This window comes from Cibotium barometz, chromosome 54, assembly GCF_041138505.1.
Source record: "Cibotium barometz isolate CiBa-2024 chromosome 54, ASM4113850v1, whole genome shotgun sequence".
NCBI classification, from domain to species: domain Eukaryota; kingdom Viridiplantae; phylum Streptophyta; class Polypodiopsida; order Cyatheales; family Cibotiaceae; genus Cibotium; species Cibotium barometz.
Window position 1 is genome coordinate 11677732 of NC_141099.1, and position 18686 is coordinate 11696417.

The window sequence follows — 18686 nt, forward strand, 5'->3', positions numbered from 1 at the left end:
GTCCCAAGTATAAGTGGGCACTCGTGAGCTGTATTCGAAGGTGTGAAAGCAGTTGGGCAATTAATGGTTGGACAGTCAATTTAATGAGTGCATGAGTTAGATGAAATTGGTGTGAAAAGGAATATGATGGTGGCCATCTTTTAGGCTTTTTAATAATATAATATCCACGTGGCCTACAATGAAAATGACCACATGGAGGTCTCTTGAGCTGCCAGCGTAAAAGAAGTGAGCCTCTGGAAGGTTGGCAAAGACGAAAACGCCTAGATAGGTTGCCCTCTCGGTGTGGAAAAGCGGCCCTGATCATTCTGCAGAGAAAGGCAAAGGGAGCTGCCGCCTTTGAAGCTGGTGTGGAGACGCAAGGGGCCCGTCAGAGGAGCTGAAGCCGGCAGAGAGCTGGTGATAGCAGCAGAGGGAAGCGTGGGTACAGGCGACGGCTACAGCAGCTGAGGCCGACAGTGGACAGCGTGAGCGGGTGCCGACAGAGAGAAGCTGCTCTGCTGGACCGAAGAAGTGGGTCGGGTCGTTTGGGAGATGGCCACCTTTTGGGATGCGAAGGATGGCACCAAGGAGCAGTGAAGAAGGCACGCATGGCCATATGGGGGATGCGAAGAGCTGGTGTTGAGCTGGCGGCTTCTGAGGTTGTGGCGGAGGCCTTGGAGGTGATGGTCGTCTACGAGTGCAGGAGTAGAGACTGGCGAATAGAGGGGTGCTGATGAAGGGTTTTGGCTACGGCTAACACACGTAAGAGGGCAAGTTCGCCACAAAAGGATCGTGCAGAGGCTGGTGGGGCTGATAGCACGTCAAGGAGAAGGGGTTCAAGGGGGCAGGTGATGCTTGGGTTGGTTGTGAGGCTGGCAGAGGATCAGCAGAGAGAGAGAGAGAGAGAGAGAGAGAGAGAGAGAGATGTTTGGGTAGCTGCTGGCGACACACACAAAAACGATGGGCTGCAGAGAGAGTTGAGGGCTAGCTGGTGGGGCGCCCTCTGAAGAGAGAAGTGGCCGGGTTCTTTCTGGTGTGGTTGGCACAGCACGCAGGCGAGAGGTTCGCGGTGATTGAGGATGTGGTGTATCCTCGGCAGTGACAGGTCAGAGTGTTGATGTGTTTGTGGTTGCAAAGGCTTGGTCGTCAGATGCAAGGTTGTAATTCCTGAGGTGGTGTGGCCGTGGTGGAATTCCCTTGGCAGTAAATCTAGGTCTGAGTGTTTGTATGGTTGTGTGAGTAAGGCTTTTGTGTCGGGAGAAGCTTGTATGAAGTGTTTTTTGGGAATATATTGCTGGGTGTTTGCTTTGTCTATGGTGCCCCTGTTTTGTGTTGTCTTTATGGTGTGGGTGGTGTGGTGAACTGAGAGAAGTGTTCCAGCCGTGCTGGTGGTGCCCCCGTTCGTGTTTGTGTTTCCAAGGCTGTTGGAGTGGACAGCTATAGAGGCCAGGTGATTCCGTGTCCGAAATTTCCGACAACGGCAGCAGCATAAGTGGTTTGCACGGCATTATGTCCACGCCTCTTGCGACCGGTGTGCAACACTGAGGCAAAACCTCTCATTGGCCATGATTCTGATAAAGTTGAAAGTGGTACATGGTGTCATTCTATATCATTCAATGCCGCAGAATTTCATACTCTCATGCCAAATCTATAGACTCCTTAGTTATTTTATTCCTAAGGAGAAGATAATAGCTCCCTTTTGGCAGTAAGTGAACATTTGTATCAGGGCATGGCTATGGCCCCCCAGTACCGCCGTCTTATGCATCTCCCAAGGAGATTTTGATTTCTGGAGCCGAGTTGCTCTATGTATATATTAAAACTTTTATATAAATAAAGAAATGTTTTCTCGAGAAAAATTCCCTGATGTATAGGTGATTGTTTATGGACGACCTGATAAAGAAAAATTTGTTATCGGACATATGTCATAGATCTCCAAACAATAAGATCATTTGTCTTGTTTAAGAAATTTTTTTTCGAACCTCTTAGGATCTCGTGGACGATATCAAAAATAAAAATTTAATAATATATCATTTTTGGCAAAATCATGAGACGAGGAAACCGTGGCCATCAGCCAGACCCTCTTTCTGAAGATGATGAGCTTGACCCTGACATTCGCAAGGCTCTTCATAGAACTCAGCCAGAACCTGATGTTCGCAAGGCTCTTCATAGAACTCAGCCAGGACCCTTTAAAGGAGAAGGGGAGAACCTGGGCGAGGCTGTGGAGAAATGGGTGGAAGCCATGGAAGAATATTTTGACGTCACCGGCTACAATGAGCAAAGCAAAATGGCTCTTGCCAAGCTGAAGATAGTGGAAATAGCCAGGGTGGGATGGAGGAACCATTGTGATACCAACCGTCTGGACAAAAATACTCAGTCCTGGAACGACCTTAAAACCTATTTAAGGAAGAGATTTTGTCCCCCTGAAACCAAAATGAACGAATTCTTAGAGCTGAAGCAGGGGAGCAAAACCATCGAGGAATATCACTAGGCCTTCGCTCTTCTACTTAAATATTTACCACCTCTAGATGAACACCAACGCCAAGTTCATTCAGGGAATGAACGAACCCTTGGACACAGTGGTCAAAAATGCCAAGCCAGTGTCCATGGCTGAGGCTGTCAGAATGGCGAAGGACTTTGCCAAAGCCTTCATCATAAAAGTCCCGCCAAAGCCAGCTCCCTCATCCTTCAAGAGATTTCAGACTCCGAGAAGTTCTTCCAACTTTTCGCCTCTAAAGAGACACCAAGGTCCTAACTAGAATGTGGAGACAGGAAGCTTCAGAAATGAAGGAAGACCTTTCCCCCGAACTACATTCTCAGGAACTGTGGCTCTCTCCAGAATGCAAAGGGAAGAGCTTCGAAGTGAAAAACAGATGCTTCGGATGTCAGGGACTTGGGCACCAACTCAAGGATTGCCCATCTCCTTCTGTGGGCCAAGGAAGCAAGGGTCCCAGAATTCCGAGACAGACTCCTTCATATCAATCCAATCCGGATCCCCCGCGCCGCCAAAATTAGGGTAACCTAAGAAGAGTGCCAGCTCAGCCCCTGTAGCCTCCATGCAAAGAAGTCTCTAAACTCCCTCCCAGAATTGGAATAACCAAAGAGAGAGAGTTCCACCTCAGACTGCAACGACCAGAGCAGTCACCATAGCTGAGGAAGTGGAGGAAGAGAAAGGACAGATCTATGCAGCGATTGAGCATCAAGGGAATAACCATCAATTCTCAGTCCTCCAGACTCCAGCAGAGTACCAGGGTAAGAAATTCAAGCTTTTGATTGATTCACGCAGTACTCATTCTTTTATTTCCCCAGGATGTCTGCATAAATTAGTCCTAAATCAAAAATCAGGGAAGCCTATGCAAGTTGAATTAGCCAATGGGAAGATTCTTTTCACTCACCTTGAGACTGACCTTTTTGAGTTTAGCCTAGATGGGAACGTAACAGAGTGCCAGTTCAGAGTCCTACCCCTCGAAATATATGATGGAATCCTTGAAATGGATTGGCTCCAAAAGAATCAGGCTGACATTCATTGTCACAAAGGAACCATCTCTTTTCTTGACCTTCACGGGAATAGAGTTCAAGGAATTGGAAATTTCGGATCCCCACGAATGCTGCAATTAGTCAAGGCTTCCAAATTATTAAAAGGGCTCAGAAAGAGGCAAGCTCTATTTGTCGTTAAAATGAATCCAGTAGACATAAAATGCAAGGCTAAAGAACCAGAGTGGTTAAGTGAGTATGCAGATATATTTCTTGAAGAGCTGTGATTGAGATGCCTCTGTCTTGTGAAGTAGATCATGAGACCAAATTAACCCCCAGAGCTCAGCCAGTAGCCCAGCCTGCATACAAAATGCCAGTCCTTGAAGCCATAGAACTGAAGGAACAGTTAAGACAACTGTTAGAACAGGGATTTGTCAGACCCACTGTCTCACCTTGGGGTGCGCCCATTCTCTTTCAAAAGAAGACTCTGTATTGACTACAGAGGATTGAATCAATTAACAATTAAGAATAAGTATCCTATTCCTAGGATTGATTAACTTCTGGATCGGTTAAGTGGGACCCAAATGTTCACAAAGATAGATCTCAAATCCAGTTACTACCAAATCAGAATCAAGGAGCAAGACATCCCAAAGACAGCATTCAATACTCACTATGGGCATTATGAGTTCACAATCATGCCGTTTGGATTGACTAATGCCCCAGTGACATTCAATCATCTTATGCAGGATATTCTCAAAGAATACTTGGATGATTTTGTTCTTGTCTTCTTTGACGATATCTTAGTATACTCAAAGAATAATGCAGACAATGAAGATCATGTGCGCAAAGTCCTGGAAATCCTAAGGAATCACCAACTCTTTGCAAAAAAGAAGATCAAGTGTTCCCTCTCTGTTGACCAGGTTAAATACTTAGGATTCATAGTGTCAAAGGATGGGATTTCGCCTGACCCCGCAAAGATCCAAGCAGTAAGTTGAATGGCCAAAACCCAAGTTAGTAAAGGAAGTCAGAGGATTCCTAGGGTTAACCGGATGGTATAGGATCTTTACGATAGCGTCCCCTTTGACTAACCTTCTTAAGAAAAGTACACTTTTCCAGTGGATTGCAATGTGTCAGAGTGCCTTTGACAAGCTAAAGACAACCTTAGTAACCAACCCTTAAATTGCTAGATTTTACCAAACCCTTTGAGGTAGTTAATGATGCCACTGGATTTGCCTTAGGCGGAGCTCTAATGCAAGGAGGTCATGCAGTGGCCTATGAATCTAGAAAACTCAGAACACATGAGAGGAATTATGCCGTCCACCATGACTTGGAGTTACTCTCAGTAGTGTATGCTCTGAAGTTGTGGAGACATTATCTTTTGGGGACAAAGGTTCACCTTGATGTGACAGATCATCAAAGTCTGAAGTGGATCTTCACCCAAAGGGATCTCAACATGCGTCAAAGGAGATGGATGGAGACCCTGCAGGAATTTGATTTTGAAATAAAGTATCAGTCGGGGAAAGAAAATGTGGTTGCAGATGCACTCAGCAGAAAAGCCTCCTTGCTTATAGTGGTGTCAAATGGGTTTGATTTTTTTGCGAGCTTTATTTGGCGAGCTTTTTGGAGATAAGATAGTTTTATGTGAGCTTGTAAGAAAAATGATACATTTTGGTGAGCTTTCATATAGTAAGTATTTATGAAAGAGAAATAAATACATTCACATACATACATACATATATACATGTATATTCTCAAACACACCTACCTACCTACCTGCCTGCCTGCCTACCTACCTACCTACCTACCTGCCTACCTGCCTGCCTACCTACCTACCTAAATACATTCACATACATACATACATATATACATGTATATTCTCAAACACACCTACCTTCCTACCTACCTACCTACCTGCCTACCTACCTACCTACCTACCTACCTGCCTCCCTACCTACCTTCCTACATATATACATACATACATGCATGCATACATACATACATACCTACATACCTACCTTCCTACATATAAACACACATTTTATGTCCAAGAAACTTAAATATAGGCACAAAAATACCTATCTATGTACCTTTCTTCCAATGTTTATTTCAACACAAGTAAAAACAAGTATACCCGGCTCATGTTTTCTTACAAAAAGATTGAGTTCACATTTCCTTACAAGAAGATATCTGGTTGGTATAACTCCTTTACCATAGCGTCGCAAGCTACCTACAATAAGACTTTAGAGTACGTGACAGTATACTCCATCCCAAAGCAAGACAAAAATAATATTGGTTCAAATTTTGTTACAAAAAGATTGACTTCACATTTCCATACAAGCTTAAGTAAGCACAAACATGGAAGGCTTGATTAAAGCTTAAGTAGGCACAAACATGAGAGGCTTGATTAAAGCTTAAGTATAGGCACAAACATGCTTGATTAAAGCTTAAGTATAAGCACAAACATCCTTGCTTCGAGGACGTGATAGTATATTGTCCACTTCCTCTGGTGATAGTGTCGGTTGATGCATTACCATATCCTCATTCTTATGTAATCCCAAAACTCGCAAGAAGACAAAATAGATATGCTTACATGCAACGTAAGACTTTCCTCTAGATTCTCTTTGCATGAAATCAGGACATGTACACCAAGGTTGTACCTTGATGTGTATAAAATAGTCCTCTCCACTCTCACATGCCAAATGAAAAATAGAGTAGGGGGATGGCTGCATTGCACTCTCATTAAGGACTGTCGCTGTCATGGCCTCGGCACTACCAATCCTCTTTTCTGCTTCTTTGGAAATCCAATGCCTCCACTTGGTTGATCTCTTTGTATTCTGTGTAGCATCATGTGGCCTCTTGTCACTTTCTTTGTTGCCCGCTGCTTGTGTGGACGTTTCTCCCACCCCCGACACAAAAGGTTCTTCATGAGTAACATCTAACTTGAACCCTGCCTTTACTAATTTATCTACCTCTTGGCTGGTTATGTTGGTCCCAACATCCACTTTCCACATATCTGGGTATGATGGCTTGTATATTATGTTTGGATCTACATGCCATGTGTGTGAAACATCTGAAGGACAAAACCACATCATTTGAGCCTTTGGCCCTCCCGGACCAGGATGTCGTCGCTCTGAGTAGAAGCTAGGGGCAACAACTCCAATAGAGCTTCCCTGTATGAATGAGTTGCACTTAAGTCTTCCATCAATACCTCCCAAACATTTGACTTTTGAGTTCAATGGGGTTCGTCTAATGGCCCACATTGTGCGTCCAATAGCCTCTTCCTTTACATGCATTTGTCCTCCGCTAATTGTGCCATAATGTTGTTTAGGCTCTTCATGTTCGACATCTTTGTTTCCTCCAGTCATTGGACTTTTTGGTCCTCTCCTTGAAGCGGGACTTGCTGCACTGTTTGTTCTAGATCTATCTCCAAAACTTACTCTTCTTGCTGTTCCCCGATTTTGACGATGTCTGCTCTGCATGACATAACCTGGACGATGTGAGCATTGGTCTACTTCCGTTGTCCTCACCCTCTTCCGTTGAATAGTCTCCTTATCCCCATGTAGAGGCCTTGATTCCTCATACATAGGAGTATTAGCTACTGTTTCATGGACCATGCGAGCCACTTGTGGTGGTGTCAGTCTTGACCTTGCTGCTACCCTGTCCAGCAACTTGCTCAAGCTTGGTCCCTCACCTTTGTGCTTCCCCATCTGATATGCATATTGCTTTGCACTTTGTAGTAAAGCGTTTGTGTGAGATCCCTATTCCCACCGTGCAACAGATTCGGGGTACTAGCAGCGGAAGTAGCACATCATGCGCGGGTAGGGGTCTCACACTCGGGGCCTCGCCCACGGATATCCGGACAAGAGACTAATCCGTCGGTTTGTCCAAAATCGAAACCGAAAAAACTTCCTTTACCCGGAAAGCATGGGCGATTCCACCAGGATAATTCTTTACTCTAACGTAGTCAAGATCATTACTGATCACGCTGATCCGACTGCACCTATAAAGATACTCGGTCGGATCAAGGAAGAAACTTGCACTTGGATCATTGGGATCAACGCTTTTTTCCCCATCAAGAGGCACAGCCGTTGATTCCTATCCATAGAACAATTACTATCCAGGATTTACTTTATCTATCGTAATAACAGAAGTTGAGTCTCGATTTACGGATCCATCAGTCCAGCCTAACCCCATCCGATCCCATGGGTTAGCCAACCGCCCAACCACTGTAGTGATGGGATCCAATTTGGAATTCGGTTAGGTTTTGTCCCGGGTACCAAGGAAAAGAGTTCCAAGGCCCCCTAGCCAGAAGTTCATGCAAACATAAAACTAGCCACACCACTTACACACCCAATATGAAATTGCCTTTTTCTTAGCATCAGCTAACTTTAAAACAATCCTTTAATGAAACCATAGTACCACTGATCACAATCTTCCAATTTATCCGGTTGATTCATAATTTCCCATCATTCCTTCATCAGAGTATCTATGGCATCATTGGCAACTAGAACGCTCACCACCTGTCCACACAGGGGCCTTTTCAATAGTTCCTAGCCCATAATACTCGGCAATATAATCACTTATAAAAATCAAGATGGACTCTCGTTGAAGATCAGCAAGATCAACCAACAGATCCATATAAAGAGCCATGGACTCATCCATTGAAGACCAGCAAGGTCAATCAACCAGATCCATGCCCGGTTTCACAAAACAACTCTTACTCCTTGTTCTAATATCTTCCTCGATGCACGCGTGGGTATCCTAGGCGACCCAGAGCCCGAGCACCGTATGGTCAGCACCCTCTAGGTTCCTTCGCAGGTGACCTAGCGCTTCACTCATAGGCCGCTTCCTTGATCCCTCATCCACCGTACCGAAAGCTCACCATTTTTAATCGAACCGAGGCTGGTCAAGACCTCGGCCGACCTTGCTACGCGAGACGTCCTCCATTGACTCTCCGTCAGCAGTTGCAACTTTAACAGTTAGGTCTCCACAACCTTAATAACGAGACGGTCAAAATGCTTCCCCAGCATTCTTGACATAAAACAACCATTTACAAACAGCATTTACAACAGTTTACAAATACAGTTTCTATATTAACTCTCATTTTTCCACATTATCCCTCATTAATCCACATTACTTATTCCCCATTCCATTTATATATGTACTCATCCAATCACATCATTTTCCATCTCTTCACTTCAGATTCTTCACATCACATATCATATATTCACATCCATATCCACATCCATACATCCACATCCACATCCACATTCACATCCATACATCCACATCTACATGCTTACCTCCATTTTCACATCCTCATTTATACATCCACATCCCGTATCCACATTCATATATACACATCCATATCCACATCCATACATCCACACCCACATGCATACATCCACTATCACGTCCTCATTCATACATCCACATCCACATACATACATACATCCACATCCACATTCCCATTCACATCTATACATCCACATCCACATTCCACATTCACATCTATACATCCACATCTACATCCACATTTACATACATCCACATCCACATTCTCATTCACATCTATACATCCACATCTACATCCACATACATACATACATCCACATCCACATTCCACATTCACATCTATACATCCACATCTACATCCTTATTCACATACATCCACATCCACATTCCCATTCACATCTATACATCCACATCTGCATCCACATACATACATCCACATCCACATCCACATTCCCATCCACATCCACATCCACATCCACATCCACATCTACATCCACATACATCCACATCCACATTCCCATTCACATCTATACATCCACATCCACATCCACATTCCCATTCACATCTATGCATATACATCCTCATGCATACATCCACATTCACATTCACATCTATACATCCACATTCACATCTATACATCCACATTCACACCTATGCATATACATCCTCATGCATACATTCACATTCACATTCACATCTATACATCCACATCTACATCCACATCCCCATCCACATCCACATCCACATACATACATCCATTTCCACCTTCCCATTCATATAACCCCATATGCCTTCACATCTAATCTTTTACATCACATCCATTCTCGCCCTATCACAACCCATATACATCTTATCCTATCACATACACTTCTTACCTCATCCCATACACATCTTAATTTATCTTATCACCTCCTAACTTATTTCATAAGCATCTTATCACCTCTTATCACATCTTATACACCTCTTATCACATCCTATCACATCTCATTTCTATTTATAGAATATAAGAGAATTCTTATATTTGATATAAGATTTCTTTACACATTTATTTATGCATAAATTCCATTTAAGGAGATTAATACTTTCGAAGTAAAAATCAATCTTTTATGCATCTTCCTATGCATAAATTTATTTTAAATGAAAATGATACTTTTGAATTAAAATTCAATCTTTCATGCATCTTCCTATGCATGAATTCAATTTAGATGAGAATGACACTTTTGAATCAATCTTTTATGCATCTTCCTATGCATAAATTCAATTTGGTAGGAATTACACTTTTAGAAAAAAAGAATTTCTCTTATGCATCTAAGTTATGCATAAAATCCCTTTATGATGAAAATCACACTTTTAGTATAAAAAGAATATCTTTTATGCATACTTCTATGCATGAAATCCAAATATGATAAAAGTAACACTTTTATAATAAAATAATGAACTCTTATGCCTACTTCTATGCATCAAAATAAAAATGATAAAAGTAACACTTTTGATATAAAAAATTATCCTTTATGCATACTTCTATGCATGAAAATAAAAATGATAAAAATAACACTTTTGATATAAAAACTTATCCTTTATGCATGATATTAAAATTCAATTTCTCCATGGTTATAATGAAATTCTTTCAATTAATCTAGGATGATAATTCCTAGAATATGGTAGGAAGTCCTCTTTTTATGCTTTGAATGAAATTATTTTATGCATAATTTTTATAAAAATTTTACCATAGCTCCGCTGCTATGACTGATAAATCTCAATTTTTCTAAGGGATAAAGCTTATCATTAAGGAAATAATTAAAATGATCTCTAATTGGATCATTAATCCATAATGGATTGAATCATCAATATACATAAACTAAAAGCATAGAAAAAAGCCATTAATTTGGCCTCAAGCATAGCTTAATCTTGGGTTAAGGAAAAGCTTTATGAAAAGCTTGATTTGGATTGAGAATGGGTCATGAGTATGACCATTTCTTGAGTGAGAGAGAGAAATTACATAAAAACCATTAGAATTTAAACATAAATGGAAATTAACTTCAATAGCATTTATTAAATTATGTAACTCTTCACTACTATTCACCAATTAACTTCAATAGCATTTAAAAAACCATACCAATTAAGCTTCTCAAGCTTGAGAGGGGTTGAGAAGAGGGAAACCTTGAGAAATTATAGAAAAGATCAATATTCACTAATTACCTTACAAATTGCTTGATTCTTTGTTCACGGTAGAGGCCCCCAACCAATCAATTGGTTAAGTATGTTGATGGAGCCATCAATGGGGATTGAAGAAAGAGGGAAGCTCCAAAAACTAGTGAATTATTAAATGAATTCACAGTTCTTGGCTTAGGTGGAGTAGAGTAACGATGCATAAACACTATATATTTTTCAACAAGGGGGAGGCTTCTATTTATAGGAAAAATTGAGCTCCTAACCAAACAAACTGATTCTAGAATTTTCTAAATCAGTTTGGTCAATATTTGACCATTTTTAGGTCAGTTAAGCTAACTTTCTGGAACTAGACTTGAATGAGGAGAGAGGAGATATGAAATATCTCAATTCTTATGAGTTTAAAACTCATTCAAGCATGTGAAATATGCACCTCCTTTAAAGAACTCCCCTTCCTTACATATGTGTCATAATGGAATCATTTTAATATTGCTCATAGTTTTTTACTAATAAACCTTGTACATTTTAAACTCTTCATCTTATGTGAGCATTTACTCATTTTTGGATACCCAAAATATCTCATATTTTTAATATTGCTCATAGTTTTTTACTAATAAACCTTGTACATTTTCAACTCTTCATCTTATGTGAGCATTTACTCATTTTTGGGTATCTTCTTTTACAATTTGGATTTATCTCCTCCCTACACATGGATTGATGCTATTGGCCCATAGGAACCTTAATTGGACCATAATCCAAAAATTTCTGAAAATCTAGACCCTTAGGCTAAGGTCCTTTATACCCATTTCCAATTAATTCCAATTGCACATTGGAAAGTTCTTTTTGAATTTCTGTTTCAGGGAAACTTATTTTAATAAGATGAGATAATTTTCTATCCAAAAATATTAAAAATCTGAATATTCTCTCTCTAGAATATTTTCTCTCTCTACATTAAAACAGTTAGAAATAAGGTCTTTTATATTTCTGAAGAGGGATTGATTATAGGGGAAGATGCTGGACATTTTGAGAGGCTGGGGAGGAATCTTACATTCTCTCCCACTTGAAAAACGCGAGATGCTCTCATCTCGCAAACTGGGAGTAATTTCGCAAGATGCACAAGTATGAGACTGAGAGAAATTTTTTAATTAAGATTAATCACCAATTAAAAAAGTCTCAAAGAGAGTAAGGGTCAAGACAAGAACAAGATTTAAACTTTATTCATTCTTGGAACATATACAGTAAAGATAGAAGAACTCATTACACTTCCATAAGCCCGTTCATCATATGATCACAAAAGCAGCACTCACAAGCTGCGCACGTATAAGGTAACTCATCTATGGGAATGATTCTGTTGGTTATTGCTGCTCCTATCTCAGTGGTATGAGGTGTTCTAACAAAAGGACCTCTGAGAGGCAAACCAAAAACGGGGTAAAGGCATATCTTCTCATGAGGAAGAAAACACGCCAGTAAGAAGACCCGCTCAGAAAACCCAAGATGTCTTGATCTCATGACGCAGTAGTATCGAGGACCCAAACCCAAGGCTTCGATAACCATGGCCAAGCAGACATTGTTTACGAAAGTGCTGCTGACCCCAGGGTGTTACCCTAGTTATGTCTTGATAGGTCCGCCATTTGGTCTGCGCTACAGAAGTTCCTAGGTGAGGAAAAAGTGAGCGCTCATACTGTTCTATAAAATCCTTCTTCACAGACTCACTTGCGTCTTGAAGGTGAGGAATCATTATGGATAAAACTAATTCTTGTTGCCAAGCCATGAAGGAGATTAAGAAAGAAAGGAGATCGATGGGAGTAAGATTACTGTGAATGACAAGTAAAAGTTACGACTTATATAAAGGAAGGAGCTAGCGTAACTTAGAAGCCAACGGTAACTTGCCACTGAAGTTTTACCGTCTTTCCATGATTTGGGTTTGGCACATATTTCTATGAAATACATTAAGAACTTTGAGATGAGGAGGTAAAAGAAGCTTGTAGGCTAAGTCATCTACTTTCATTGAATTCAGATATAAGGCTCACAATATCTGGGGGATAAGTTCTTATACTCCCCAAGAGATAAAGAACTTCTTTTGGGCCGTACTTGAATGAAAACCAGAACCTTGGTATTCAAAACACCGATTTTCACTTCTGAACTCATTGTTCTGAATCCTTAAAACAGCGTGACTCCTGAGAAGTATTCTAGGGAAAGGGTCTTCCTTTTTTTAAACAGAATCTTTCTTTTATTTTTGAGAGGGAATAATTATAAGATCAAAAAGGGAGATTCTTACTCCTGTATACCTCGAAGGCTGGGGAGGAATCTTACATTCTACCCCACTTAAAAAAGTGCGAGATGTCCTCATCTCGCCAAGTAGAGGACAACTCTTTTTCTTAAGATCCAATTTATTCTAGGGTTCCTTATATTCTGGTCAACCCAACAGAATACGGGGATAAATATCCCTTATATAGAACTCATCATTAAATAACAATTCATTTCAGATCATATCATTCATATCTTTAACACGATAATGGTCCATCAGATCGAAAAAAAATTTCCTTCTGAACATTCCTCCACGGGAATTTCAATCAAGCAAGTTCTCAATTTGTCATCCCTTAACTTGATCTACCGGTCAAGTGTTAACAGTAGCAATCTGGCAGCACAATCCACTAATCTCATAGTGATTTGCTGAATTCATTATCATCATTCCAGTTATGAATATCATCACAGGGACTCGTCCCATTCATCCTCATTGTGGTTTCGTTCAGGTTATTATATTTCAACTAAATTTCAGAAATCATCATTTTTCAATCAGAATCCAAATCAATTCACCAATTCTCAAATAGAATTAAAAATCATATCAACCACATTCGAAATCATCATCTGGATAGCATTAACGCTTATAATTTCAAGTCTTAGCTTTACTCGTATATACTGTCAGTAAAGAGCTGCAGTATACTCTCGGTATATACGGGTAGTCACGGCCCTTGGAATTATAAGGTAAATACCATCATATCTAGGCCTCAAGCAAGTCAGGGATTCTATATAATTACGGTATTTCCATCTAAAGACCCAATTACCAAATTATGAATTGCAGTTTGAATATCAAATTGTATGAATTATATCACACAATTATAACCTTTTTGTGCTTCTTGATAAATTTTTGACATATTTGGTTTCTCAATTGATCTTTATTAGCCAAAGGCTCTGATACCAACTGTGAGATCCCTATTCCCACCGTGCAACAGATTCGGGGTACTAGCAGCGGAAGTAGCACATCATGCGCGGGTAGGGGTCTCACACTCGGGGCCTCGCCCACGGATATCCGGACAAGAGACTAATCCGTCGGTTTATCCAAAATCGAAACCGAAAAAACTTCCTTTACCCGGAAAGCATGGGCGATTCCACCAGGATAATTCTTTACTCTAACGTAGTCAAGATCATTACTGATCACGCTGATCCGACTGCACCTATAAAGATACTCGGTCGGATCAAGGAAGAAACTTGCACTTGGATCATTGGGATCAACGCTTTTTTCCCCATCAAGAGGCACAGCCGTTGATTCCTATCCATAGAACAATTACTATCCAGGATTTACTTTATCTATCGTAATAACAGAAGTTGAGTCTCGATTTACGGATCCATCAGTCCAGCCTAACCCCATCCGATCCCATGGGTTAGCCAACCGCCCAACCACTGTAGTGATGGGATCCAATTTGGAATTCGGTTAGGTTTTGTCCCGGGTACCAAGGAAAAGAGTTCCAAGGCCCCCTAGCCAGAAGTTCATGCAAACATAAAACTAGCCACACCACTTACACACCCAATATGAAATTGCCTTTTTCTTAGCATCAGCTAACTTTAAAACAATCCTTTAATGAAACCATAGTACCACTGATCACAATCTTCCAATTTATCCGGTTGATTCATAATTTCCCATCATTCCTTCATCAGAGTATCTATGGCATCATTGGCAACTAGAACGCTCACCACCTGTCCACACAGGGGCCTTTTCAATAGTTCCTAGCCCATAATACTCGGCAATATAATCACTTATAAAAATCAAGATGGACTTTCGTTGAAGATCAGCAAGATCAACCAACAGATCCATATAAAGAGCCATGGACTCATCCATTGAAGACCAGCAAGGTCAATCAACCAGATCCATGCCCGATTTCACAAAACAACTCTTACTCCTTGTTCTAATATCTTCCTCGACGCACGCGTGGGTATCCTAGGCGACCCAGAGCCCGAGCACCGTATGGTCAGCACCCTCTAGGTTCCTTCGCAGGTGACCTAGCGCTTCACTCATAGGCCGCTTCCTTGATCCCTCATCCACCGTACCGGAAGCTCACCATTTTTAATCGAACCGAGGCTGGTCAAGACCTCGGCCGACCTTGCTACGCGAGACGTCCTCCATTGACTCTCCGTCAGTAGTTGCAACTTTAACAGTTAGGTCTCCACAACCTTAATAACAAGACGGTCAAAATGCTTCCCCAGCATTCTTGACATAAAACAACCATTTACAAACAGCATTTACAACAGTTTACAAATACAGTTTCTATATTAACTCTCATTTTTCCACATTATCCCTCATTAATCCACATTACTTATTCCCCATTCCATTTATATATGTACTCATCCAATCACATCATTTTTCATCTCTTCACTTCAGATTCTTCACCACATATCATATATTCACATCCATACATCCACATCCACATCCACATTCACATCCATACATCCACATCTACATGCTTACCTCCATTTTCACATCCTCATTTATACATCCACATCCCGTATCCACATTCATATATACACATCCATATCCACATCCATACATCCACACCCACATGCATACATCCACTATCACGTCCTCATTCATACATCCACATCCACATACATACATACATCCACATCCACATTCCCATTCACATCTATATTGATACCAACTGTGAGATCCCCCTGTTCCCACCGAGCAACGGATTCAGGATACTGGCAGCGGAAGTAGCACTTCTCGCGTGGGACAGGGGTCCCAAGTTCGGGGCCTCGCCCACGGATATCCGGACAAGAGACTAATCCGTCGGTTTGTTCAAAACCGAAACCGGAAAAAACTTACTTTACCCAGAAAGCATGGGCGATTCCACCAGGATAACTCTTTACTCTATCGTAGTCAAGATCATCACGGATCAACTGATCTGACTGCACCTTTAACGGTACTTGGTCAATTCAAGGAAGAAACTTGCACTTGGATCATTGGGATCAACGCTTTTTTCCCCATCAAGAGGCACAGCCGTTGATTCCTATCCATAGAACAATTACTATCCAGGATTTACTTTATCTATCGTAATAACAGAAGTTGAGTCTCGATTTACGGATCCATCAGTCCAGCCTAACCCCATCCGATCCCATGGGTTAGCCAACCGCCCAACCACTGTAGTGATGGGATCCAATTTGGAATTTGGTTAGGTTTTGTCCCGGGTACCAAGGAAAAGAGTTCCAAGGCCCCCTAGCCGGAAGTTCATGCAAACATAAAACTAGCCACACCACTTACACACCCAATATGAAATTGCCTTTTTCTTAGCATCAGCTAACTTTAAAACAATCCTTTAATGAAACCATAGTACCACTGATCACAGTCTTCCAAATTATCCGATTGATTCTCAAATTTTCCATCATTCCTTCATCAGAGTATCTATGGCATCATTGGCAACTAGAACGCTCACCAACTGACCACTCAGGGGCCGTTTCTATAGTTCCTAGCCCATAATACTCGGCAATATAATCACTTATCAAGATGGACTCTCGTTGAAGATCAGCAAGATCAACCAACTGATCCATATAAAAGAGCCATGGACTCATCCGTTGAGGACCAGCAAGGTCAGTCAACCAGATCCATGCCCGGTTTCACAAAACAACTCTTACTCCTTGTTCCAATATCTTCCTCGACGCACGCGTGGGTATCCTAGGCGACCCAGAGCCCGAGCACCGTATGGTCAGCACCCTCTCGGATCCTTCGCAGGTGACCTAGCGCTTCACTCATAGGCCGCTTCCTTGGTCCCTCATCCACCGTACCGGAAGCTCACCATTTTAATCGAACCGAGGCTGGTCAAGACCTCGGTCGACCTTGCTACGCGAGACGTCCTCCATTGACTCTCCGTCAGCAGTTGCAACTTTATCAGTTAGGTCTCCACGACCTTAATCACAAGACGGTCAAAATGCTTCCCCAGCATTCTTGACATAAAACAGCCATTTACAAACAGCATTTACAAACAGTTTACAAATACAGTTTCTATATTAACTCTCATTTTTCCACATTGTCCCTCATTAATCCACATTACTTATTCCACATTCCATGTATATGTGTACTCATCCAATCACCTCCTTTTTCCATCTCTTCACTTCAGATTCCTTCACATCACATATCATATATTCACATCCATATCCACATCCATACATCCACATCCACATCCACATTCACATCCATACATCCACATCTACATGCTTATCTCCATTTTCACATCCTCATTTATACATCCACATCCCATATCCACATTCATACATACACATCCATATCCACATCCACATCCACATCCACATTCACATCCATGCATCCACATCTACATGCTTACCTCCATTTTCACATCCTCATTTATACATCCACATCCCATATCCACATTCATACATACACATCCATACATCCACATCCACATCCACATACATACATACATCCACATCCACATTCCACATTCACATCTATACATCCACGTCTACATTCACATTCACATACATCCGCATCCACATTCCCATACATCCACATCTATACATCCACATTCCACATTCACATCTACATTCACATTCACATACATCCACATCTACATTCACATTCACATACATCCACATCCCCATTCCCATTCACATCTATACATCCACATCTACATCCACATACATACATACATCCACATCTATACATCCACATTCCACATTCACATCTACATTCACATTCACATACATCCACATCTACATTCACATTCACATACATCCACATCCCCATTCTCATTCACATCTATACATCCACATCTACATCCACATACATACATACATCCACATCCACATTCCACATTCACATCTACATCCACATTCACATACATCCACATCCACATTTCCATTCACATCTATACATCCACATCCATTCACATCTATACATCCACATCTACATCCACATTTACATCTATGCATATACATCTTCATGCATATATCCGTTTTCATGTTCATACATCCACACTCCCATCTCCATATCCACACATCCACATACATACATCCATTTTCACATTCCCATTTATATAACCCCATATACCTTCACATCTAATCTTTTACATCACATCCATTCTCGCCCTATCACAACCCATATACATCTTATCCTATCACATACACTTCTTACCTCATCCCCCCATACACATCTTAATTCATCTTATCACATCCTAACTTATTTCATAAGCATCTTATCACCTCTTATCACACCTCTTATCACATCCTATCACTTTCCATACGCATCTTATCAATTCTTATCACATCTCATACACCTCTTATCACATCTTATTTCATATCTTTTTTTAAAAAAAAAAGAGAATTCTTTTATTTGATATAAGATTTCTCTACACATTTATTTATACATAAATTCCATTTAAGGAGACTAACACCTTCGAAATTAAAATCAATCTTTTATGCATCTTCTTATGCATGATTTCAATTTGGTAGGGAATTATACTTTTAGAATAAAAGAATTTCTC

General features: G+C 40.9%; 1 protein-coding gene across 1 annotated transcript in view; it reads left to right on the forward strand.

Annotated features, from left to right (window-relative positions):
* The first annotated feature begins 587 nt into the window (after positions 1 to 587).
* Positions 588 to 18686, forward strand: part of LOC147607854 (uncharacterized) — a 55979-nt gene continuing 37880 nt past the window's right edge. The window contains exon 1 of the mRNA XM_086790118.1: positions 588 to 706. Coding sequence (XP_086646244.1) covers positions 588 to 706 — 119 coding nt within the window. The remainder of the gene's footprint in view (positions 707 to 18686) is intronic.